The 27107-nt window shown below is 36.3% G+C and overlaps 1 protein-coding gene across 31 annotated transcripts in view; it reads left to right on the forward strand.

The window, feature by feature from the left end:
- Window positions 1-27107, forward strand: part of ANKRD12 (ankyrin repeat domain 12) — a 134606-nt gene that overhangs the window by 68961 nt on the left and 38538 nt on the right. For 28 of the 31 annotated variants that reach the window (XM_045378271.3, XM_074022888.1, XM_074022894.1 and 25 more), the window contains 3 exons: window positions 105-305; window positions 5226-5368; window positions 10331-10478. The exons of 1 other annotated variant lie outside the window; for it this stretch is intronic. In XM_045378271.3, coding sequence (XP_045234206.2) covers window positions 105-305; window positions 5226-5368; window positions 10331-10478 — 492 coding nt within the window. The remainder of the gene's footprint in view (window positions 1-104; window positions 306-5225; window positions 5369-10330; window positions 10479-27107) is intronic. 2 more of the 31 variants (XM_074022907.1, XM_074022908.1) reach the window with 1 other exon arrangement.

Below are 27107 nucleotides of genomic sequence, written 5' to 3' on the forward strand. Positions count from 1 at the left end.
GTTCCTTGTGTTTCAGGAGATTAGCATATTACCAATAAAAACCTTTAAGTAAGTATACAAAATATTTAGCCTAGAACTTCTGCTAACTTTCTTCTTTCTTACAGATTCCACACCAAATCATCCGTCACAAACAACACCTGCCCAAAAGAAAACTCCTAGTTCTTCATCTCGACAGAAAGATAAAGTTAATAAAAGAAATGAACGTGGTGAAACTCCTTTACACATGGCTGCTATTCGAGGAGATGTGAAACAAGTTAAAGAATTAATAAGTTTAGGGGCAAATGTGAATGTGAAAGATTTTGCAGGTAAGACTAGTAGTTCAATACCTACTATTGAGGCACTAACATTTAAACGGATCCTGATTACAATTTAATCCATATTCTTTTATTCCTTCAGCTGAAATGAAAGCGTTCTAAAAATATTCTTTATTACAAAACTTTTGGAGTTTGCACGTAAAACCCCTGATCTCTACTGCAATTCCATGTCAATAATTTACTCATATTTTTACATACTAAACTTACACTTTAGTTGACGTATTACTTGCTGTATCGTTGTCTATCCAAGTTAGTTTTTGCCCTAGATGAGATTGAGTTATATGTTTTCAAAGTAGTTGATTCATTCACAAGTATTTTAAGAACATTTATTAGCTTGAACCATGAGGACTGTAAGAGTGTGGTGTTACTTTCATTTTCAGTATTCAAGTAGCATACCAGTACATTCTTACTGTAAATAATTCAACAGTAAAAGTATGTAGAGAACAATACAAAAATTTTCTTTAACTTCACATACTGCACAACCTTACCCTCCCTCCCACACAGGTTCTTTCTCTTCCATAGAACTATTGTTAACACCTAGGAGGTTACTCATTCAGTTCATTTTTATTTTATATATATATAAAGTATTTACTTACATATCAACTTTTTAAAATGAAATTATTGCATCTGTATCAGTCTGCCTTAATGTCTTACAGATATTTCGGTCAGTATATATAGGTAGGCCTTCATTAATTTTTAATAGCTGCATAATATTTTCTGGTATAGCGTTCCAAAGGCAACACTGTAGTAAATACCTATATAGAAACATCTTTGTGTATAGTTATGGAGTATTTCAGTAGAAGTGAAATTGCTAAATCAAAAGAGATACATGTTTTAAATTTCTGAAATAGTGGAAATTGTCCCCCCAAAAATTCTGTATCAGTTCATACTACCATCAAGAGTATATGAAAGAGCCGTTTTCCGCATAGCTTCACTAAAACTGGATATTATCAACTTTTGATTGTTAACAATCTGACGAATGAAAAATCTTAATTTGGATTTTCATGATCAGTAGTGATGGTAAACATTTCTTATGTTTATTTTGAATTTATGTGTATTTTGTGAATTGTTGGGTCCACTCCTTTGCTCATTTTCTTTTGGTTTAGTACTGTTTTTAACCTACAAGAGCCTTTATTTAGTCTAGATTTTCTCTATCAAATATGTAAAGATTTTCACAGTCTGTGGCTTAGATTGAATACACTGTCATTACAGTGTTTATTGTACTAAAGTTTTCATCTTTTATGTATCATATCAATTGACCTTTATGGGTTCTTGGTTTGGTATTTTATTTAAGAAGGCCTTCTCTTTCTCTGTATCATAAAACTATTCCTATATTTTCTCTTTTTTTCAAATTTTGTTTCTGTTTTGTTTTTACATGTAGCCCTATTATAATACACCTGGAATTTAGGTCTTTATTTGGTGTGAGTGGGGAATGGTGTGATATACAGTATCTACCTTAAATAATGAGACTTAAAATGCATGGCATTTATTCTAGAGGAAAACTTGACATTATTTATCAAAAACCTAAAAAAATATTTCTTTCATCTGACAATTCCACTTCCAAGGGTTTATTTTAAATAGTTAATCATGGATGAACATGAAGGTTTAGTTGTAATGATACTTGTTACAGCATTGTTTCTAATTAAAAACTAGCAATAATCTGTACCCTTAGTAATAGGAACTCGTTGAAGGAAATTATGGTATATTTGATTAGTACAATACTATGTTGTAGGAAGGTATAATGACATAGGTAATTATTTTCACTTTAGTAAGTAGAGGAAGCAGGTTGTTACTCTTCTAAGTTTTATAAATATGTGGGAGAGCTAGTAGATACTATGTTGGATTCTTGAAATTATTATATCTGGGTGGTAAGATTATGGACGTTTTTTTTCTTTGTATTTTTATCTAATCTTTTGTGAACATGTAACTTTTTAATTACAAAAGTAATTAAGTTTATTTTAGTTAAAATAAGTATTAAGTCCAGAAAACATTGTATCAACAGAATAAAGCCCTTAAGATTTTAGGAGTTTTGTTTACTGAAAGACACTAATCAAGCTTATTAATATTTCACCCCTTTAATATTCTTTTTCATAGTTTAAATTATTGAAAATATATCAAGCTTATATTTATTGGAAGCTTAAATATTTAATACTTTTGTCAAATAATTTAGCACAGTGGAAATACTATTGACCCTTGAAACTATGTAAGTCTACTTATATGTGGATTTTTTTCAGTAATTATATTGGAAAATTTTTTTGAGATTTGGAACAATTTGGAAAAACTCAGATGAACTGCATAGCCTAGAAATGTTGAAAATAGGAAAAAATTAAATACATTATAAGTGCATAAAAGATACCTAGATACTATTCTATCACTTACTACCGTAAAATATAAACAAATCTGTTCTAAAAAGTTAAAACATATGCATACAAACATAGGCTATACATAGCACCATTCAGAGTCAGGACAAATGTAAGCTGACATAAAGATACAGTATTAAATCATAACTACATAAAATTTACCGTAGTACATATTGTACTCTTGTAATAATTGCATAGCTACCTCCTGTTGCCATTGTGGTGAGCTCAAATGTTGGGACTATCTGCTTAAAACACCATGTGACTGACACAAATCATCTCCACATAAGCAGTTCATCTCTCTAGTAAGTTGCATGCCACAGTGAAACATCTGATTCTTGCATGTTTTTCATCGTGTTTAGTAGAACACCGTAAGCCTTGAAGAACGCCAGGGGGCCCATTTTAAGTGCTCCTGGTGATAACAGAAGTGCTCCTAAGAAACAGAAAAGTTAAGACATTCAAAGAAAAAATTGAATTGCTTGATAATGTACTTGATGATAATAAATTGAGGTCTACAGCTGTGGTTACCTGCCATTTGAAGATAAATGAATCCAGCATAAGGACCAGTGGAAAAAAGGAAAGGAAATTTGTGAAGCTGTTGCTGCATCTATGCTAGTGGGTTTGAAAACCTTGCACTTTTTTGTAAAACATTCTTTTGTCTCATGCAGCTTTTATGTGGATGCAAGATTGCTTAAAAAAAACAAAAACAAAAAAAAGTGTACCTATAGGTTAGATTGAAGAAAACGTGAAGTTATCTTATACAACAATTTTAAGGAAGGTGAAGGATCTAAAGCTGGGGAATTTAATGCCAGCAAAGATGGTTTAATAATTTTAGAGCAAGTTTAGTTTTAAAAAAAATGCCCAGATAACAGGCGAAGTGGCTTCTGTCCATTGATAAGCAGCAGATGAATTCCCAGATACCACTAAGAAAATCAGTGAGGAGAAAGGATATCTGCCTGAACAGTTTTTTAATGTGGACAAAAGTACTGTATTCTGGGAAAAAGAAAAATCCACAAAGGACATTTATTAGGAAGAGAAGCACCAAGATTTAGGGCAGGAAGGGATTAGCTAACTCTCCTGTTTTATGTAAATACAGCTGGGTTTATGGTCAGGACTGCCCCCTGAACCCTGAAGGGAAAAGATAAACCCAGCTGCCAGTCTTTTGGTTATATAACAAGAAAGCCTGGACAATGAGAACTCTTTTCTGGATTGATGTCATTAATTTCTTCCCGAAGTCAGGAAGTACTTTGCCGGGAAGGAGGCTGTCTTTTAGTGTCCTCTGGCCTCCTGGAACCCTATGAATTCAACACCAAAAGCATTGAAGTGGGTTACAAACACAGTGTTTCTAAACCAGCCTCTAATTAGAGGGTCATAAGGCACTTTAAGGCTCATTACACAACGCTGTAGAAGAGAACTCCGATAGAATGTCATGCAAGTCTGGAAGGGATTACACCGTTGAAGATGCCATCGTTGTTAAAGAAAAAGCTGTGAAAGCTCTCTCCTCCTGGAGGAAACTGTGTCCAGATGTTGAACATGACGTTGCAGGATTTACCACAGGACCAGTCAAGGAAATCATGAAAGAGATTGTGGATATGGCAAAAAAGGTGATAGGGGGTGAAGTTTCAAAATATGGATCTTGGAGAAATTGAGGAGCTAGTAGATAGCACATCAGAGGTATTAATAGGTGACTTGATGGAGCTGAGTGGTTCTGAACCAGTTTCAGGTGATGAGGAAGAAGACAGAAGAAGCCCTGCCAGTAAACAGATTGACCTTAGAGGTTTCCAATAATTTAAAGTTGCTTTGAGTTTGTTTTTTTTTTAAAAAACATGAGCGCTTGTATGATCCAGGCACTGAAACCAAAGCAAACAGTGGAAGAAGGACGGTGGTACTGTGTTAAAACATTTTTAGAGAAATGAAAAAGCAAAAACGTCAGACACAAATTACAGTGTATTTTTGTAAAGTTACACCAAATGTGCCTGCCTCTCCCACCTTTACTTTTATGTCTTCTCCCTCTGCCACCTCTGAGACAGCAACACCAACCCCTCTTCTCCCTTCTCCTCGGCCTGCTCACCGTGAAGATGATGAAGATGACCTTTTTGATGATCTACTTCTACTTAGTAATAGATTTTTCTTACGATTTTGTTAAATAATTTTTCTCTTGCTTTATTGTAACAGTACAATATTTAATATATATACAAAATATGTGTTAGTCAAACTGTTCATGTTACTGGTAAGGCTTCCAATTAACAGTCAGTTATTAGTAGTTAAATTTTGGGAAGTCAAAAATTATATGTGGATTTTTGACTGCATGGGGGTTAACACCCCTAACCTTCGCCTTGTTCAAGGGGTCAACTGTAATATTATCTTGAATGAACCTTCAGTAAATTGGTATTGTTCTTAGATATTTATTTTTAGTAGCTTCTTTATCACTTCTTTTTTCTTTTGCACGATGTGCAATTTTAGAATTGATGTGTCACACATAGGTATGTATATGAAAAGCATTTATTTTGAAGTAGCGCAAGTGAATCATGTTAAATTAATAATCTAACTTTAGGTTGGACACCACTGCATGAAGCTTGCAATGTTGGATATTATGATGTTGCTAAGATACTTATAGCAGCTGGAGCAGATGTTAACACACAAGGATTAGATGATGACACTCCACTCCATGATTCTGCTAGTAGTGGGCACAGAGATGTAAGTATGATAGAAAAAAATCAATAATACACATTTTCAAAATACAATTTAACCCAAAGTAATTTCATTTACTTCTTAGTCATATGATCTGTGTCATATTCCACTCATTGCTTGATCAACTCATCTATATTTTGTTTTCCCTTTTTTCTACTTTCTAACTATTAGTTCATAGTTTAGATTTAGCATTTTCTTTTCATAAAACCCATTTAATTTGATAGTTGATTAAATAATTTGGCAAAACTTTCATTTCAAGGCATTCTTTTATAAGACAATTGGATGTATTAAAGGGTATATATATACTTTATTTTACTATATTATATATAGTAAAAATTGTACAGTGTTGAATTGCCTATCTTTTGAAAGGCATTTTACTTTATTTGAGACAAAAATAGAATTTGGAGTAAAGATAGATACAAGTGCAGTTCTGGCCTGGCCAGTTTACTAACTCTGTAATCTTGAGCAGGTTACTTCCCTCCTTGGAACTTCCATTTCCTCATCTTTAAATTATATGATAAATAATACCTATCTAAAATTGATACTTCGAAGGAAAAAAAAGATACTACATGTAAATGCACATTGAAATTTAAGATGGTCTAGAAATATCAGGGGTAAAAGATTAAAAAGTTGCCTTTATGGGTGCAGTCAAATACACCTAAAATTCAGAAATTAAAAATGCTATTTTTCTCAATTACATTGTTATAAGGCATTTTTCCATGTTTCTTAGTAAAGAACTCTTATTTTGAATGAAGAATAATGTAGCCTATAAATAATTTTTCTAAACTGATTCTTGCTTACCAGTGGTCTACTCTTTTCTCTGTGCTTCTTTGGCGATTTGTACAAACGTATGTCATAGCATTTACTACCTTATTTTTTAGTGGTATTCTTGTCTAGTGTCATGTTTCTGGCACTAGACTGTAAATACTACCGTACATGCTGGCATTTTGTGTTGTTTTCTGTTATTTACTCTGGAACTGCTTGTCACCTAGAAATGTTCAGTAAATCCATCATGGATGCACTTGTAGACAGATGGATAGGTAGATGAATGGGTAACTGAGGATAGGCAGAATGACAAAAACTTAATCCATCAGGTCTGACAACATGTAGGGTACGTTGCTCTTTCCTCTGAATTTATTGGAAAATGACTTATTTTCTGGCTTTGATATTTTAAATATTGCCCTTTTAAAAAATAGTTTACCAGGAATGAATGATTTTCCTTTGAATATGATAATAAAGGTTTCCCGATTTCAAAGTGTAATTTTAAAGAATTGTGCCTGTGACTAAGACATGGTTTCTGTGAACACAAGTTTCTAAATATGCACATAGCTGCAGATATTTCCAGAAGCTGACCTTTTGAGCTCATGTACTTACAAGGACTCACACTATTTCCAGTCTCTTCCCAGAGGGAGGGACCTTGGCTTTTCCTCCTACCAGCATGCCTAGGATAGTAGGAGTCACCATTCAAGAGCTATTGAGAGCTATTTTCTCCTTGTTCCTTTTACTTGTGCCTTAGGAAGAAGAAGGAGAGTCATGAAAAATTCATTTCTGTATATCCATAATGTGTATTTTTGAGCCGCTCCCAAATAGATTTCTTTCTTTCAGTAGTAGTCATGACAACTTCAGCCATCCATAAAGCGTTTTTAAGATGGGAAAAGCAGAAACATAACAGTTCTGTAGCCAGGTCTAAATTATTATAGAGAGGATTGACATAGCTTACTAAGAACCCAATTTTTGACTTGCTGTTTGTAAATGTGTAGTAATTCCTAAAACCTTTTTTTTTTTTTTTTTTTTTTTGAGACAGCATCTTGCTGTGTCACCCATACTAGAGTATAGTGGTGCAGTCACAGATTACTGCAGCCTCAACCTCCTGGGCTCAAGTGATCCTCCTGCTTTAGCTTCCCAAGTAGCTGGAGTACAGGCATGCACCACCATGCTAGGTTAATTTTTAAATTTTTTTTGTGGAGACCCTATGTTGTTCAGGCTGGTCTTGAACTCATGAGCTCAAGCGATTCTCCTGCCTCAGGCTCCCAAAGTGTTGGGATTATGGGTGTCAGCCACCGCACCTCACCATAATACACATTTTAATACTAGCCTTATTTCTAGTTCTATTTTAGATACCTGTCTTCTTTTGTCATCATTTTTACCTACTTCTAATTGTTGACTGTTACGTTTTAAGCAACTTTAAGAACAATTACTTGCATTTGAGGATGATCTGTAAAATCTTGATTATTTGATTTAGGGTGTTTGTAACATGAATGAACCAGCTGTACCTGATTCTTCATAGTCATGTAATAAGTATTTATTGATGTATTCCTGATGGGGATAGAAAGTTTTCAGCAATATCAAAATTCTTTATTCTGTTTTCTCAATCTAGGGCTGTAGTCTAAGGAAATCAGCCTAAAATTGGAAAAAATTCAACTCAAAGATATCCACTGCAGTATTGTTTATAATGACTAGAAGATTTTTTTTTCAGTTACTCTCTCAAATCCCTAAAATGACAGTAAGGGGAAGTTTCAAAGGACGTAGACCCACAAGGGCAAAGAACAGAAGAAACAAATATTTTGGAAGATGGAAATTGGAGAAATGAGCAGTTACTGATGTAGAACAGGGTTTGACAATTTTTTTCAATAAAGGGCCAAATAGTAAATATTTTAGGCTTTGCAGGCCACATACTCCCTCCTTCACCTCGTCCATCTCCAACTCTTCTCCTTCAACAGTCCTTTAAAAATATGAAAACTATTCTTAACTGGCAGACCAGATTGGCCCGTAGGTCATAATTTGCCCACCTCTGATTTAAAAGAGACAAGAAAATTGAAACCAAAGCCATTACAACACAGAATCCTAGAAAGAAAAAAAAAAAAAAAAGCTTAGGAATTGGTAGCACCAATGACCTCTGGAAGTGCTTCTTAAGATATGACTGGAAACAGCTATTAGATAAAGGTTTTTTTTTAGCTCTCGCATCCTCTCCCCAATCTTTCACAGCCCAGTAATTGCACCTCTCTCACCCTGGTAGATGACTGGAATATGGAGATAAGTATCGGACAATTGTTCTTCACCAGCAGATTTGGAAACCTAGTTGATCTTTTAAAATCATAAGCATGTGTAATTTGATAAAAATTAAACAGTTACAGTTGGTATGAGTAATTTGTTTTCTCTACACATTACTACATTTCACATTTTCTGCAGTAATCTTGAAAATTTTTTTTCTTTATTCATTGTGAATCATTCTTAATTCGTTACAAATTTCTGATTTCAGCATCTTGTTTTAAATTATTCCTTTGATGGTAAATGCAGTCAATATTCATCTGTTTCATGTTATTCATTTAAGTATTTTTAAAAGTGTGATATTTTCTAAGTACCAGAAAACACCATAGTTATGTCCTCGGAATGCAGAGATGAATAGAGACTTGATTTTATATGAAACTTATAGTTCAAGGGGAGAAATGTGTTAATGAATTGTAGTATGGGTTTATGTATGATAGAATAGAGACTTGAATTTATATGTATGATAGAACACACCAGTGTTAATGGAAATACACAAAATATCAAAACAAGAAGAGATGGTAAGGAGGCAGAATCAATAACACCTGGCTACCTCTTTGATGTAGAGTATGAGTGAAAAAGAATTAATGATGACTCCCAAATTCTGGCTTCAAGGCTTCAGTGACTGGGTAAATTTTGGTGGCAGTTATTGAGAATGGAAATAGATAAAAGATAATAGTACAAGTTTAGTGAACTCCATTCAGATCCTGTTGGTTTTATGCTTTTGTATCAAAATACAATCAGTTGGATGTATCCCGTGAATATTTGAATGTTTGGGTTTGGAGCTCAAGAGAGCTGAGAGAGAAAACAGACAAGAGAATGAATGGGTGGATCTCATAATTGTCATCACATTCAGAGTGGATAAGTTCTCCAAAGAGATGATATATATATTAGAACGTGAGAAAGTATATCAAGGACAGCATCATAGGGAAACCATCATTGGTTTAGATCTTTTCAGGTCTTAAAAGAGCCATTCCATAAGATTGATGGTAGCAGAGTTGTAGGTGAAAGAGTGAAGGGCCAACAAGTAACAGCTGCAAGGGCAGATGTCTTTTCAGGAGATTGACAGTGAAGAAGAAAGGTTAGCTAGGGGAAGAGGATATAGGTTTCAACAAAGTTTCCTTGTTTTGTCCATGTTTCATTTCTTTAATGCCGTTATTTTTTTAAGTTGCAAGAAATATGAACTGTGGAAAGATGGGCTTCTAAAAAGGAGCCAACCAAAAAGAGGTTAAAACTATGAAAGGAAGAGGATATGAAGAAAAAACAAGTGATAACTAACAGGGCAGATCCTGGTTATGTGGAACTTGAAGCTTATGTAATTTGTTAGAGAAGGAGAGAGGTCCTTTCAAAGTGATGACTACAAAATTAGATAGAGCATCCTCCTGTAAGGACCCATGAAAGTGAAGGGTCTTGAAGTTTAAGCTTTGGAGTTCATGATACTTACAGTTCCTGGGCTATGAGAAATAGAGTAAGATTAAGAGCATTGACAGTGATATTAGCCTAAAGCAGAAGGGAAATACTTCTTTGAAACTTTTTCTAGGATACACATTTCAAGAGGCCAGGGAACTTGTTATTTTTGTTCATTGGTTTATTAGCAGAACTCGGAAACGTAGTTATTACAAGTTCTCAATAAATATTTGACTTTATGATGGAACAGGTTGAAAAAATGATGAGATTAATTGCTAAAGTAACCCAGTTTAAATTTTAAGGAGGAAATTTTTTTGTAGTAGTTGAGGTCATCTGATAGGGGAGTGTCAGTGAAAATGGATCTTGAAGAGAATAACAATTTAGAGTAGATGGTGAGGAATGGATTCAGAGTAAATGAGATAACACTCAGAAGGATACTATGAGTATTAGCAAGAGAATGGGTGCAGTGATACAGTCTGTGAAGGGACTAAGTCGTCTTGCTTTTTATTGTTGCAGATAGTAAAGCTGTTACTTCGTCATGGTGGAAATCCATTTCAAGCTAATAAACATGGGGAGCGTCCAGTGGATGTAGCAGAAACAGAGGAGTTGGAGTTGCTACTAAAGAGAGAGGTGCCTTTATCTGATGATGATGAAAGTTACACAGGTTTGTTTCAGATAATCTACATTCATCTCGTTCATTTAACATGATATTTGATAGAACATTCTGGATTCATTTATAATATACAAAATGTTTGCATACCTTAGAATATTGCTGGCCAGCTAGAATCATACTCAGCTAACTAGCTAAGAATGATGAAGTTAGTAACCTAGGTGTTTACTACATACACCCTGTGTGAATGGAGTCATAATGCCATTGCCCCATTTCTGTTTTCTATAAAGTGCTGAAGTACTCATTATTACTTTTAAGCCTGCTGCAGAACCTCTCCCCATGCATAGCTGCCACCACTGCTACTCTGACTTCTTTTCATTCTGTTATAAATTACAGAGCTACTAACTAAACACTTCATGTCTTTTTCTGGTGTCCTGGTGTTAACGAGTCATCTCTATGGTTTTGCTTTTGTGATTTAGATGGTTGAATTCTGATCATTGTTGCTGGGAAGGACAATTTTTTTTTAAACACAATTTTTGTTTCGAAGATAACAAAAAAACCTTTACTGTGTTGAAAGTCATCTTTATATAGAAGGGGTTTACCATATTTCAGGCAAAATTCAATGAAAAAGAGTTTCATCAGTCTTACAAATGGCTGTTTCCTCATAAAGTCTTAAATAATTCCTATAAACAATTAGGTAATGTTACTTTTATATTACGCATGAAGGAGTAAAAACCATACTTTACTCATTTAATGTCAGCCATTGCCAGAAGGCAGTGGATCATTTATAGTTTTGAGGCAGAAAGTTCTACCCTTTATTTTCATGTAATATAGTTAAATTATCTTTCACATGGAAAGGCAATTGAAAGAACGCACCTTCTGAATATAACGTTTTACTTGTTGAACAAAAATTGTAAATATACTCCAACTGATTGAGATGATGCCAAATTATAAACAAAAAAAAAATGAAGTCACGGAATAAAAACTTGTGGCAGTGAGCACTGATTACAAACAAGATGTTTAAATAACTGTGGTAAATATTGTCAAATTGAATGTAAATATCATCATACTTGAAAAGGGAAAAATGAAAAAACTTAATTATCTGAAATTTAAATATAAAATTAAAACCAACAGCAACGTTTGAGAGGTGATGATAAAAGTATAGTAAACTCAGGGCTGGGTGTGGTGGCTTATGCCTGTAATCCCGGCACTTTGGGAGGCCAACCCGGACAGATCACATGGTGAAACCCCATCTCTTTTTTTTTTTTTTTTTTTGAGACGGAGTCTCGCTCTGTTGCCCAGGCTGGAATGCAGTGGCGTGATCTTGGCTCACTGCATGCTCCGCCTCCCCGGTTCATGCCATTCTCCTGCCTCAGCCTACCCCGAGTAGCTGGGACTACAGGGGCATGCCACCATGCCCAGCTAATTGTTTTTTACCCCATCTCTACGAAAAATACAAAAAAAAATAAAAATAAAAAATGCTTTTGAAGACAAAGTAAGAATTTCAGTATTGACATTAGACAAAGAATTAAAGTCAGAAAATAGCTCATGACAAAAGATAATTTTGTGATAATAGAAGCATATGAACAAAGCAAAGATAAAAATGTATTGTTGCCTTCTTAATTGAATGTAGCTTTTGTTTGGGAAAAAAAAATAAGAAAAGTGTACTGCCTTAAGCACTAGATAACACTGTCAAAATATATAAAGCAAAAGTTGTTAGAAATACAAGATAAAATTGACCAGAAACAGAATACTAGTTGGAAACTTCTAAGTTTTTTTTTTTTTTTCCAGCACATGCAGTTTCTTATTAAGTAGAAAGTCTCAGTTATAGATATTGTATACATAACCATTAGTACTTATGTGATGAGACCAGAGTTGTTCTGTGTTCACTGAAAGTTCATAGTTACCTTCATTAAACTTGGTAAGAATGAAAATAAATGAACTTAAGAAATCAAGAGGAGGAAGTAAAAGCAGATCCACAGAGAAAAGCAAGATAATAAAGAGCACAATTAAATGACTGGAAAACAAATTTTGTAAGTATTATATAAAGAAACAAATGTCCTAATATTTCTAGACGATACAGCAGAATGAAACCAGGAGTTGCTTTTCTGACAAGATTAACTAGAACATCTAGGAAGTCTAGTTAAGGAAAAATGAGTAGAAATTCATAAACATCACTGATGAGTAAGAAAATGGATAGAACCACAAAAGTATAAAATGTTTTTTCAGACTTTAACAGAATACTGTATATAGATGTTACCAAAAAAATTTAAAAATGATCAACACAGAGCAGACAGTAACACAGACAGAAAGAGGGATATGAAGGGAGAAAGACTGGAAGGCAGAAAGAGGGGTAGGTGTAGGCAAACTCAGGTTGCCATACTGTTAAATGGTCTAATGGTATAAAAGTAGAAACAGCTGCAGCTTTTTTTAAGCCAGCAAAATCCTGATACTTTGAGAAGGGAAGACTACAACTAGAAAACTGCAGAACAGTCTTCAGTTTAACACAGTAATTTTAACATACAGAAGTGCTTGAATAAAACTGCCCTATAAAATTGGTAAAGATTTTAAAAAAATAGTATTCGGATGTTGGTGAGCTTGGAGTGAAGTTGGCATCATACACTGTTGTTGAGAGTGCTTTCTGGAAAACAGTTTGTTAGTAAGTGTGAAAAATTCAAAAAGATACAACCAGAAGTGCTGCAAAGATATAACCAGAAGTGCTGACTATATATGTGTGTAAAGCTGTTAACATATTAGTGCTTGTAATAAAAAGTTAGAATGACTTAAATGCCCCAAAATGGGCAGAGAAATAATTTTTAAAGTTTATGTATCTTGTGTAGTCATTGTGTTTGTAAATTTTTCTAATGATATAGTTAAGTTTCTTCTATATACCGTATATACCAAAATAAAAGATAATCTACATTTTCCTCCAGTAAGAATTAAAAAATTAAAAAGTCTTGTGGGCTAGGCATGGTGGCATGTGCCTGCAATTCCAGCTATTCCAGGAGCTGAACCCAGGAGTTTGAGACTAGCTTGGGCATTAGAGCAAGCTCCTGCCTCCAAAAAAAAAAAAAGAACACCTCTTTAGTAATTAAGAGACAACAGATGGAAATAAAGATTTTAAAAACACAAAAGGCTTGTGAACTATTTGAATAAATAAACAATATAGGGATAAAATAGTCATCTATTTAAAGTATTTATTTGGCCAGGTATGGTGGTTTATGCCTGTAATCCCAGCACTTTTGGGAAGTCGAGGCGGACAGATCACTTGAGCCCAGGAGTTCAAGACCATCCTGGGCAACAGGGTGAAACCCCATCTCTACAAAAAATACAAAAATTAGCCAGGCCTGATGGCGTGTGTCTGTAGTACCAGCTACTCAGGAGGCTGAGGTGGGAGAATGGCTTGAGCTCAGGAGGTGGAGGTTGCAAGGAGCTGAGGTCGTGCCACTGCACTGCAGCCTGGTTGACAGAGCCTGACTATCTTTAAAAAAAAGTATTCAAATATATACATTTGAGATAACATATGTATTAATGTAGAAATACTAATTTTCCCCCTACTCTATCCTGAAATGATTTTGTAAAAACTGTTCACATATTTTGAAATCAATGTTTTCATCAACACCAGAACCACCTTTTAGCCACGAATGATTTTCCATCTTAACTTCTCTGTCCACAACCTTAGATACTCAGTACTTTTGAAATCCAAATATGATGCCATAGGAAAATTTATCCCAGATTATCCACTTAAAATTTGTGCTTTTTATAACATAACCACTTACAGTACTTTTTTAAAAATCCTCATATGTTATTACGAAAATATTCAAACATGTAGCAAAGCTCAAGAATTGTATAATGAGCATCCTGTACCCACTAACTACATTTAACAGTTGTTAACCTTTTGCTCTGTTTCCTTTATTACACTATCACATAGCTATCCATCAATCCATATTATTTTTTGATACATTTTGTAATAAGTTGAAGACATTCCTAAGTACTTAAGCGTGCATTTCATTAACTAGAGTTTAAATTTTTTTGCAATATTCATGATATAATTCTTAAATATAATGTACATATGAGTTTTTGAAATGCCTCCACCTGTATAATCCAACACCATCAAGATGTAGACTGTTTCCAAGGCCGGGCACGGTGGCTCACGCCTGTAATCCCAGCACTTTGAGAGCCTGAGGTGGGTGGATCACCTGAGGCCAGGAGTTCAAGACCAGCCTGGGCAACATGGTGAAAGCCCATCTGTACTAAAAATACAAAAATTTAGCCAGGTGTGGTGGTGCGTGCCTGTAGTCCCAGTTACTCAGGAGGCTGAGGCAGGAAAATCACTTAAACCTGGGAGGGAGAAGTTGCAGTAAGCTGAGTTCGCACCATTACACTCCAGCCTGGGCAACAAGAGCGATGCTCCATCTCAAAAAAAAAAAAAATTTCCATCACTCCTGAAAGTTCCTTGATGCCCCTTCCTGGTCAGTTCCTGCCCCTTCCACTGATCATTTTATAGCCATCATGGTAAACATGATTAGACAGTAATGACTAATTGCTGATAAACTTGGGAGGTAGATTTTTACATACGCTTTTCAAATCAGAAAGGGTGGGTAGAGGAAAAATAGACCAATGATTATATAGTAGAGAAATCCAGCAGCACCTAGACTGTGTGATCTCTATGTACATCATCAAAGGAAGGAGATATGCCCATATCTGCCTCCAGATGGGATACCTAAGAGGGATATAACATCACTTTATTAGTATTACAGCTGAGAATGCATCATCATGAGAAGTGCTCTTTTTTAAAAAAAATAAAGCCAGTTTTATGTAATGAAAGATTAAGAAATGGCAGTTATCATAAGAGACCAATAAAGGCAGTAGAAATATGCCAAATTATCTCCCGAGATGGTAATTAAAGGCAGTACCTGCTCCTAGACTGGATCCTGTACTGGAGGGGAAAAATGATTATAACGAACATTATTAGATCATTTAACAAGGAAATACACAGTAGATTGGTGTCATATCAGTGTAAATTTATGAAGTTGACTACTGTGCTGACAGAAGAGAATATTCTTGTGTCTTAGGACTTATATAATAAGTTGAAGACATTCCTTTAGTGCTTAGGAAAGTACTAAAGTATATATGGTTTAGGGCCATGATGCATTTAATTTACACTCATATACTTCAGAAGAAGATATGTAATATATATACATATATATCTAGAAAGAAAACAAGTTATAAAGCAAGGAGGTAAAACATTAACTGGATAAATCTGGGTTACAGATATATAGTATTCAGTATTTTTATTTCTCTAACTTTTTGTGAGTGTGAAATTATTTCTGAATAAAATTAAATATATATACAAATAACTAAAAGGAATGACTAAAATAGCAATTATCATTCCTACCTCCCAGATTATGATCTAAAAATGTTTTCTACAAAAAGAAAACCAAGATTTCTTAGAAGATGATTCCAGGTCTGGGGCAGGAAATATCTGAGCTTGGAATATCTTAAAATTGCAGGTTTCAGGGAAGCTATCAAAGACTAATATAAGATCTTACCGAAAGGTATTAGGAGACAATTTGGAGCAGTTTTGTGTTGACTAAAGATGGGACAGTGTGAGCTTCAAGAACAGTGTAAATTGCCATGGTTTGAAACCCATCAAATATGCTGTAACCCATGAGTTTATAATGATGATTTCCCCCTTTTATCGCTATATAATAATTTGCATATTTATGGGGTACATGTGAGTTTGTTACATGCAAAGAATGTGTAATGATCAGGGGAGGGTAATTGGGGTATCCATCACCTTAAGTGTTATTTTTATGTGTTGGTATCATTTCAAGTCATCTCTTCTAGTTACTTTGAAATATACATAATATTGTTACTAAGTATAGTCACATTAATCTGCTATCAAACATTAGAACTTATTTCATCTAACCCTATGTTTGTATCCACATCCACTGCTTCCCCACTCTCCACCACCAATCCCCTTCCCATTCTCTGGTATCTGTCATTCTAGTCTCTATGTCCATGAGCTTAAGTTTCTTAGCTTCCACATAAGAGTGAGAGAACATGCTGTATTTGTCTTTCTGTGCCTGACTTACTTCACTAACTCCATCCATGTTTCCGCAAATGACATCCATGTTGCCGCAAATGACATTATTTCATTCCTTTGTGTGACTGGTTTCCTTCCTAGTGTATATATGCACCACATTTTCTTTATCCGTTCATCCATTGATGGGCATTTAGGTTGATTCCTTACCTTTGCTGTCGGGAACAGTGCTGCGATAAACGTGTAAGTGCGGGTATCCCTTTGATGTACTGATTTCCTTTCTTTTGGATAGATACTTGGTAGTGGGATTGCTGGATTGTATTCTATTTTTCGTTTTCTGAGAACTCTCCAAACTGTTTTCCATAGCAGTTGTACTAATTTACATTCCCACTGACTGTGTAAAAGAGGTTCGCTTTTCTCCACACCCTCGCCAGTAACTGTTTTTTTTGTCTTTGTGATAATAGCCATTCTAACTGGGGTGAGATGCTATCTCATTGTGATTTTGATGCCTTTCCCTGATGATTAGTGAGGTCGAGAATTTTTTCCTATATTAGCCATTTGTATATCTTTTTTGAGAAATGTCTTCAAGTCCTTTGCCCATTTTTTAATGGTGTTATTTGGAGTTTTCTTTACTGTTGAGATACTTGAATTTCTTGTATATTCTGGATATTAGTCCGTTGTCAGATGAGTAATTTGCAAATATTTTCTCCCATTCGAGAGGTCTCTTCACCCTCTTGATTCTTTTTGTTATGGAGAAGCTTTTTAGTTTGATAGCCCCGTTTGCCTACTTTTGTTTTTGTTTCCTGTGCATTTGAGGTCTTAGCTCTAAAATCTTTGCCTAGACCAATGTCCTAAAGAGTTGTCCATGTGCTTTCTTCTACTAGTTTTATAATTTTGAGTCTCACATTTAAGTCTTTAATTCATTTTGAGTTGACTTTTATATGTGGTGAGAAATAGGAATCCAGTTTCATTCTTCTGCATGTGGTTATCCAGTCTTCCCAACACTATTTATTGAAGAGAGTGTGCTTCCCTCAATGTATGTTGTTGGTGGCTTTATCAAAGATCATTTGGCTATAAATATGCAGATTTATTTCTGGGTTCTTTATTCTGTTTCATTGGTCTCTGTGTCTATTTTTATACTAATGCTGCGCTCTCTCAGTCCCTGTAATATATTTTGAAGTGATGCCTCCAGCTTTGTTCTGTATGCTCAGGATTGCTTTGGCTTTTCAGGCTCTTTTTTGTTTCCATACATGTTTATGGATTGTTTTTTCTATTTCTGTGAAAAGTGACATTGATATTTTGATAGGGATTACATTGAGTCTGTAGACTGCTTTGGGCAGCCTGGTCATTGTAATGACATTAATTCTTCGGATCCATGAGCATGGGAGGTTTTTCCATTTGTTTGTGTCTGCTTCAGTTTCTTTCATCAGCATTTTGTAGTTTTTCTTGTAGAGAACTTCCACCTCCTTGGTTAAAGTTATTTCTGTTTTGTTTTGTTTTGATAGCTATTGTAAATGAGATTGCCTTCTTGATTTCTTTTTCAGCTGTTTCATTATTGGTGTATAAAAATGTTACTGATTTTTGTATTTTGACTTTGTATCCTGCAACGTTACTGAATTTGATTATCAATTGTTAGTCAAATGTGTTTTCTGCTTGTGTTGAAATTATCATATGGTTTTTGCCCTTCATTCTGTTTATGTGATGTATGATGTTTATTGACTTGCATATTTTGAACCATCCTTGCATCCCTGATATAAATTCCATTTGATCATGTTGTATTATCTTTTCGATGTGCCATTGGATTCAGTTTGCTAATATTTTGTTGAGGATTTTTACATCTGTTCATCAGGGATGTTGGCCCATCAGGGATGTTGGCCTATAGTTTTCTTTCTTTGGTGTGTCCTTGTCTGGTTTTGGAATCAGGGTGATGCTGGTTTTGTAGAATGAGTTAGGGAGAATCCCCTCCTCTTCAGTTTTTTGGAATAGTTGCAGGAGGATTGGTGTTAGTTCTTCTTTGTACTAATTGGTAATTCTTTGTACTTCTTTGTAGTAATTCTTTGGTAGAATTCTGCAGTGAGTCCATCTGGTCCCCAGCTTTTCTTTGTTAGGAGACTTTTTATTACTGAATTGGTCTGTTGAGATTTTCTATTACTTTCTGGTTTGATTTTGGCAGGTTGTATATTTCCAGGACTGTATCCGTTTCCTCTAGGTTTTTCAGTTCGTTGTGTTTAGTTCATAATAGTCTCTGGTGATTTTTGGTATTTCTGTGATATCAGTTGTAATATCCCTTTTTTATTTCTGATTTTGTTTGGATCTCCTCTCTTCTTGGTTAATCTAGTTAGCAGTTTATCTTTTCAGAGAACTGATTTTTCATTCCATAGATCCTTTGCATTTTTTAAAGTCTCTGTATTTTGTTTAGTTCTGCTGTGGTCTTTATTATTTCTTCTGCTAGCTTGAGGTTTAGTTTGTGTTTGCTTTTTTTAGTACCTTGAGGTGTGTATCACTAGAGTGTTTATTTGAAATATTTATTTGTGTTTATTGCTATAAACCTCTTTTTTTAGCATTGCTTTTGCTGTGTCCCCAGATTTTGGTATGTTGTGTTTCTACTTTCTTCTTCTTTTTTTTTTTTTTTCTTCTTCAAGACAGAGTCTAGCTCTGTTGCCTAGGCTTGAGTGCAGTGGCACGATCTCGGCTCATTGCAACCATTGCCTCCCAGGCTCAAGAGATTCTTCTGCCTCAGCCTCCCAAGCAGCTGGGACTACAGATGTGTGCCTCCACACCTGGCTAATTTTTGTATTTTTTTTTTATTTTAGTGGAGACGAGGTTTCACTATGTTGGCCAGAATGGTCTTGAACTCCTGACCTCAAGTAATCAGCCCGCTTCGGCCTCACAAAGTGCTAGGATTACAGGCATGAGCCACCATGCCCAGCCTCTGCTTTCATTTGTTTCAAGAATTTTTTTTATTTCCATCTAATTTCTTCATTGATCTAGTGGTCGTTCATGAGCATATTTTTAAATTTTTGTGTATTTGTGTAGTGTCCAAAGTTCCTCTTGGTATTGATTTCTAGTTTTATTCCATTGTGGAATACAGTGTGATTTCAAGTTTTAAAAATTTGTTGAGACTTGTTTTGTGGCCTAACATGGTCAGTCATATATATGTTCCATGTGCTGATGAGAATGTATGTTCTACAGTTGTTGGATAAAACGTTCTGAAAGTGTCTGTTAGGTCCTTTCGTCTGAAGTCCAGTGTAAGTCCAGTGTTTATTTTCTATCTAGATGATCTGTCTAATACTGAGAGTGGTGTGTTGAAGTCCCCCAGTACTACTGTGTTGGAGTCTTTCTTTGTATCTAGGAGTATTTGCTTTGTAAATCTGGGTACTGCAGTGTTGGGTGCGTATATTATTTTGAATTGTTATATTATCTTGCTGTAATGATTTCTTTATCATTATATGATTACTTTCTTTGTCTTTTTTTAAACTTTTTTATACTTAAAGATATTTTATCCGAGCCGGGCGTAGTGGCTCAAGCCTGTAATCTCAGCACTTTGGAAGGCCCAGGTGGGTGGATCCCAAGGTCAGGAGATCAAAACCATCCTGGCTAACACGGTGAAACCCCATCTCTACTAAAAATACAAAAAATTAGCCTGGCGTGGCGGGAGGCGCCTGTAGTCCCAGCTACTCGGGAGGCTGAGGCAGGAGGATAGTGCAAACCTGGGAGGCGGAGGTTGCAGTGAGCCAAGATTGTGCCACTGCACTCCAGCCTGGGTAACAGAGCAAGACTCCATCTCAAAAAATATATATATTTTTTATCCAGTATAATTATAACTACTCTTGCTTGCTTTTGGTTTCCATATGCATGGAATATCTTTTTCCATCCCCTTATTTTCAATCTATATGTGTCCTCACAGGTAAAATGCATTTCTTATAGGCAACATATAGTTGGATCATGTTTTTTTACCCATTCAGCCAGTCTGTATCTATTAAGTGGAGAATTTAACCCATTTACATTCAGTTTTATTGATATGTGAAGTTTTGTTTCTGTTGTATTGTTGTTTTCAGGTTATTTTCTGTATTATTCTTTGTTCCTTTTTGTCTTGGTTGTCCTTATTGTTTGCTGATTTTCTGTGGTACTACCATTTGATTATTTTCTCTTCCTCATTTGTGTATTTACTTTACCAGTGAGTTTTATATTTTCAGGTGTTTTCATGGTAGTAACTGTTGTTCTTTCACTGCCAGGTTTAGGACTCCCTTGAGCATCTCTGGTAAGGCAGGTCTAGTGGTGATGAATTCTCAGTATTTACTTGTCTGGGGAAGATTCTATTTCTCCTTCGTTTATGAAGGATAATTTTGTTGGATGTAGTATCTTTGAGTGACAGTTTCTTTCTTTCAGTACTTATTTTCCTATTATATCCTGGCCTATAAGGTTTCTGCTGAGAAGTCTGCTGTTAGTCTCACGGTGGTGCAGGGAGGCCTGTCTGTAGGTGACTGGATACTTTTCTCTTAGTGTTTTAGAATTTTCTCTTTGTTACTGACTTTAGACAGTTGGACTATACTGTGGTGTGGAAACCTTTTTGCATTGGGGATCACTGGGCCTCCTGCATCTGGATGTCTGAATCTCTTGCTAGACTTGGGAAGTTTTCATCTGCTATTTTGATAAATAGGTTTTTCATCCCTTTTGTTCTCACCTCACCTTTAGAGATACCAGTAATTCATATATTTGATTGCTTATAGTATCCCATATATCACAAAGACTTTGTTCATTCTTTTTTTTGTTTCTTTCTTTATTTTTGTCTGGGTTGTTTCAAAAGACCTAATTTTTTGTTGTTGTTGTTTGAGACAGAATCTGGCTCTGTTGCCCAGGTTGGGGTGCAGTGGTGTGATCTCAGCTCACTGCAACCTCTGCCTCCCAGGTCCAGGCAATTCTTGTGCCTCAGCCTCCCAAGTAGCTGGGATTACTGGTGTGTACCACCACACCTGGATACTTTCATGCATTTTTATAAGAGACGGGGGTTTCACCATGTTGACCAGGCTGGTCTCAAACTTCTGGCCTCAAGTGATCCATCCACCTCGGCCTCCCAAAGTGCTGGGATTACAGGTATGAGCCACCGTGCCTGGCCAAGACCTGTTTTCAAGTTCTGAGATTGTTTCTTCTGCTGGGTCTAGTCTGTTGTTGAAGTTTTTTAGTGTATTTTGTATTTCATTCAAGGAATTCTTCAGTTCCAGAATTTTTGTTTGGTTCTTTTTTATGATCTCTTTCTGGTAAGTTTCTCATTCTTCTCTTGAATGGCTTTTCTGATTTCTTTGTATTATCTTTGGAATTCTCTTATATCTCACTGAGATTGCTTCGTATCATGGTTTTGAAATTTCCCCCCAGGATTTCTTGAATTTCTTTTTGATTGGGATCTGTTGATCGGGAATTACATGTTTCCTTCTTTTTTCATGTTTCCTGTGTCCTACATTCATACCTGTGTATCTGGTGTAATAGTACTTCTTCCAGCTTTTCGAACTTGCTTTCATAGGGGAGAGCTTCTTCCCAAGGATGTGTCAATGGTGTTAGTTTGATAGGGCCCTTTGGCTTTGGTTAGGAGTGCGTATGATAGTGCAGTGTACTCTGTATGATTTTCTTTGGCCGTCAACAGTGTCATTGGTGTCTGTGATTTCCTTGGTAGTTTAGGGTGCACTTAGTGGAGTTTATGGTGAAGTTTTGCTAGGGACAGACATGTTGGGTGGGCCAGTCTTTGGCCCCAGTGGTGGCAGTGGTGGGCTGAACATGGCTTATTCTGAGCCCCAGCCTAGCATATTCTGGCACTGGTGTTAGCAGGACCAGGTGGGTCAGTTCTTAGACGTCCAGGTAGCTTGCTTAGATGCCAGTAACGGCACAGTGGGCTGGGCAGGTGAGCAGGTTCTCAGGTCCCAGTGTGGTATGGGCAGTGCCAGTGGTGGGATGATCCCCTGGATTCTAAGTAGTGAATGCTGGTGTTGGCAATGGCTGTGGTGCAGGGTCACTGCACAGCCCCAGACACAACTCTCAGGCTCTCTCACTCTCTTCAGCAGAGCTGCACAGAATGGAGAAGGGAATACAGCCTTCGTACACAAGCCCCAGCACAAAGGCCATGCCACCAGTAGGGGCACAATCACCACTCACAGGCCTAGACAGGCAGCTCTCTGTTTCGCTCCCCCCAACATCCAGTGGTAGCAGCAGCAGCTGTGCCTGCATTGGTGTTTGGAGTGGGAGAAGGGGTCCCACTCTACATGTGAGCCCAGGCACAGAAGCTGCTCCACTAGTAGGAGGTGGGGGGGTCTCACTCCCACAAGGCTGAGCACAGAGTTTGTGCCACTGCTGGTGGTGGGGTCACTTTTCACAGCCGTATGCAGGGAGCTCTGGGCTCTAGAAAGCTGGTGCTTTAGTTTCCTTTGTCCCACGGGCTTCCCTTTTGGTACAGTGCATTATTATTTCCCTGGAGAATACTCTATTGAGTTAGAGTACCAGAAACCCCATAGCATCTTTGGGTCCAGCCAGCACTGTGCCACTCTAGCCCTCTGGGTAGAGACTGGGGGAGTGTCAATGGAAGCTCCTGGGATGTGGAGATACAGGGGCTATGGTTTCCAGCACATGATGAAGTCCCATGACAGCTGGGCTCTCGCGGTGGTGCCCAACTCCAGCTGCTTAGGTACCAGGGGCAGGGAGATGGGGTAGTGACCCAGTGCAAGTTCCCTGTCTGGTGCAGTGCTTGTGCAGGGTCTCCAAATCACTGCCCACACTAGTTTCAGGGTTGGTGTGGGTAGAGGAGCTCTCCTGTGGTTGAGATTGCAGCAGTTTGTGATGGGGTTGTGGACTACTAAAGTTCTCACGTACTCTTTCCCCTGCCCCAATATTGAGCCCCTCATGGCCACCAGCAGATCTCAGACAAGTAGGCTGCTTGGTTCCTTCCCCTTCTCTGCCTCAAGTGTTTCCTGTGACTTCTCTGTTGGACTTTAATGTTCTCTTCCTAGATAACCTATTCAAGATATGATTACCTATTTGTAATTTTAGCTCACTCTGGAGAGGGTGGGTGTCTGCTATCTCTAGTCTGCCATCTTGCTTAGTTCTTTATGATAAGTTAAAAATTAATTCATCATCACAAGAAGGTGATAGAGAACCAGTTTGTCATCTTAAAAAACAGGCCAATAGCTAGGCCTAATGATGCCTAACTGAAGTCTTAGTTACTTAGGATACTGAGGTGGGAAGATCCCTTGAGGCCAACCTGGGCAACATAGAAAGATCATGTCTGTTAACGAAAACAAAAGTGGAATAGGAGGAGAAAAAATTCCTTTATCTTGCCTTCGTTATATGAACTCTGTCAGTGGATAATTTCGTCACAGGTAAGGAGAAGTATCTTTATAATATTAATCCAGCTAAAAAGAAAAAAGTTAAAATATGACTATTTTGCCATAGTTAATATATCTAAGCATTGAATATCAACACTTGCTAACACTAAAGAGAAAAAGAATATACTATATTCTTGCACACCTGATGAAAGAATATACTGTACTCCTGCTATAGCCTTATCAAAGGGATCAAACCTTAGTCTCTTCATCCTTAGGATCCAGCTACCAATTTGCAGGAAATGCCAAGTTCAGCGGAGCAAGTTGAACTATACCAAGAGTATGCAATCAGCAAATTCCAGATTGTGAGAAGGCCAAACAGCCTTGGTTCTTTAACAGATATTTTGTGTGGAAAAGAAACAGAAGAGGACCATGTAGAAAAAAATAAAAATGATTTAAAAGGCACATCAGACTTTTAATGGGCAAGACTGAGAAGTATGTGTTTAATAGTTGATTTATTCTTCTCTGGGAAAATCTTATAGAAAACTCAGGTAAGATAAATGGCATATATAATATCTAGATATTGAGGGACCTTTTTTTTTTTTTAGTACTGAGAAATTTTTGATTATATGTTAAGGGAAAAGCCTGATACGTTTTCCACGCTTTTGAGAAGAGACCAGCAATAGTGATAGTTCTTTTGTTTAGCTTAGGAAACAATTACGGCTTCCACTAAACTATCTACCCGTCCAAAAGTGGAACTAATTTAGGAAGAGGAGACAGGGGAAGTGGGGAATGAAGAAGAAAAAGATAGCAGTGGTAAAGGATTGACATCGATATTTAAAGGAAATAATGAATGGAGCTAAAACTATAGGAAAAATGGTGAAGGTGGCAACTTTGCTTTTAATATCTATTTTCACCTCTTCACTATCCAGTAAAAATAAACGAGCTTACCAACCCTCCAAGATTGCCTAGAAAAGTGAGAGAATGATAAAATTGAACAAACAGAATGTTAACCCACCAAAGTGAAACTACTAGAGGAAACAGCTTAAACAACAACAAAAATGGGCACTTAAGAAAATTCAAGTACAGCATAAAAATACTTTTCTGAGCTTAAAACTCAATGAAACGGGGGATGGTCACTGTGGAGACTTCAAATTATTCAACTGGAGACTTCTATTATTAGACTGGAAAAATAAAGTAAGATAAATCTTCACAATATAGAGCAAAAATAGGAAGAGAATCATGAAAGAAAAGGTAAAAGACTTAAGGAACAGATTCAGGAGACATAACAGAGCTAATGGGAATAATATTTATAGGAATTTAAAAAGGAGAAAAACAGATGGAAGATAGATAATATTTATGCAAGTAATAGAAGAAAATTTTTCTGAGCCGGAAAAGCCTATCAGTTTTGAAGTTCAGTGGACTTCAGATTGATTTGGTGAAAACACACATACATACCCCTTGACATACATTGGCCAAATTCTTTAGCTGTGAAGTGACAAGTTATGGGCAAAGAAATACTGTCAGGTTGGCACTGAACTTCAGATTTGCAATAGTGGAAGATAGACTACTGAGAGAAAAGAACTGCAACATAAGAATCCTGTCCCTGGCTGAGATATTACTCATCTGTCAGGGTAAAAGGATAATTGCAAACATTTAAAGATTTTAAAAGCCTATAAATACATATATTTTCTTACACATTTTTAAAAAAGAAATAATGAGAGAATAAACCAACAACTTATAAAATGGTTACCTAATAAGGAAAGGGGTAAAAATGGAGGTTATGTAAATTTTACCATCTTTTAGAAAAAGAGTCTAACAACAGCTAACAAAACTCAGGAGTCCTAGGGATACATACTTGACATATCTATCAATGAAATGATAGGATATGAACAAGATCTTCAAAATGATACAGGGATGGGGCGAATGGAGGTGTGAACTGGTCAAAGATTGATGGTCAGTGGAGCTGAGACAAATTGTCTCTATAACATTCTGTTCACTTTTGTGTAAGTAAAAAATTTACCATCACAAAAATGCTCTTAAAAATACTTAGGCTTCATGATCTAGCAGTCAGACTTGTGGGAGTATCTTATGTTTGTTATAACATTCTTTTTAGGGGCAAAACAATAGCCATCACTAAGGGATTGGTTGATTAAATCAGTGTATAGCCTCACCATAAACTATGGCACAACCATGAAAAAAACATGTCAGTGCCGTGCTTGGAGTTGTAAGGTTACTTGAAGACATTTTTATAAAGTATTGTTGAGTTCAAAAAATCAAGAACAGTTATGTCTCATTTTTGTAAGATGAATTGTTTTTAAAATCTGTATGTATGTTTATGTACATATGTTTGTGTAAAATTTTATTAGCATGGAGCAAAATCTGGAAGGGTGTGTACCAGGCCATTAAGGAGACATGTCTTAGGGAGCTAGTGGCAGAGGAGATGATGATTTGGATGGATAGAAGGGTCGAAGTACAGTCGAACACAATCATTGATAATTTTTTTACACATATATTTACAAGACTCAGCAAAATCTTCTTCTGCCCTGCATCGCTGTTTAATCATTTATGCCCTTCCCTTTACAACTAAGCTTTTTAAGGTACATTGTAGACTGACTGACTCTCCTGCATGGAACCTAGTTTTACTGAGATTGCACTTGCTGTCACTGCCAGATCCCACAGTCATATTTCAGTCCTTATCCTTTGAAATTCTCCATAGAATTTGACATCGTTGACCATATTCTTCCTAAAATTCTCTTGCCTTGGTTGCTGGGACAAACTTGGCTTTCATCCAGCTCCCCAGACTCTTCCTTCTCAGTTTCCTCCTAGATTCTGGTCTTCATAGCTTCCTCATTTCCTTTCCATAACACCCCTGTGTTGGTTTTCCTGGTCTTCATAGCATCCTCATTTCCTTTCCATAATACCCCTGTGTTGGTTTTCCCAAGATTTTTACTTTCTGGACCCCTCTTCTCATGGTGCATACTCTCTCAAATAAATTTCACCCACACTTAGAGTTTTTACTGCCATTTATATAATGATTTGCAAATACATCTGTCTCAGACATTTCTCTTAAGCTTCAAACTTACATATTTGGCGGCTTTCTGAATATTTCCACCTGGATTTCCTCAGCTAAATCTCAAAAATCAGCATACCCCCACCATTACACTCCTCTTCGTGTTTTTTTCTCACTTAATTAGTGTAACGTCATTCATCTGCACATATAAGTCATACACTCGAGAGTCATCTAAACTCCTTCCTTTTCCTTCTTTCAATTACTCAACATCTGTTTTTGAGCACTCATTATAGGTTAGGCATTGCTTAAGTACTGAGGAT

Source organism: Macaca fascicularis, chromosome 18 (assembly GCF_037993035.2).
Source record: "Macaca fascicularis isolate 582-1 chromosome 18, T2T-MFA8v1.1".
In the NCBI taxonomy this organism is placed as follows: domain Eukaryota; kingdom Metazoa; phylum Chordata; class Mammalia; order Primates; family Cercopithecidae; genus Macaca; species Macaca fascicularis.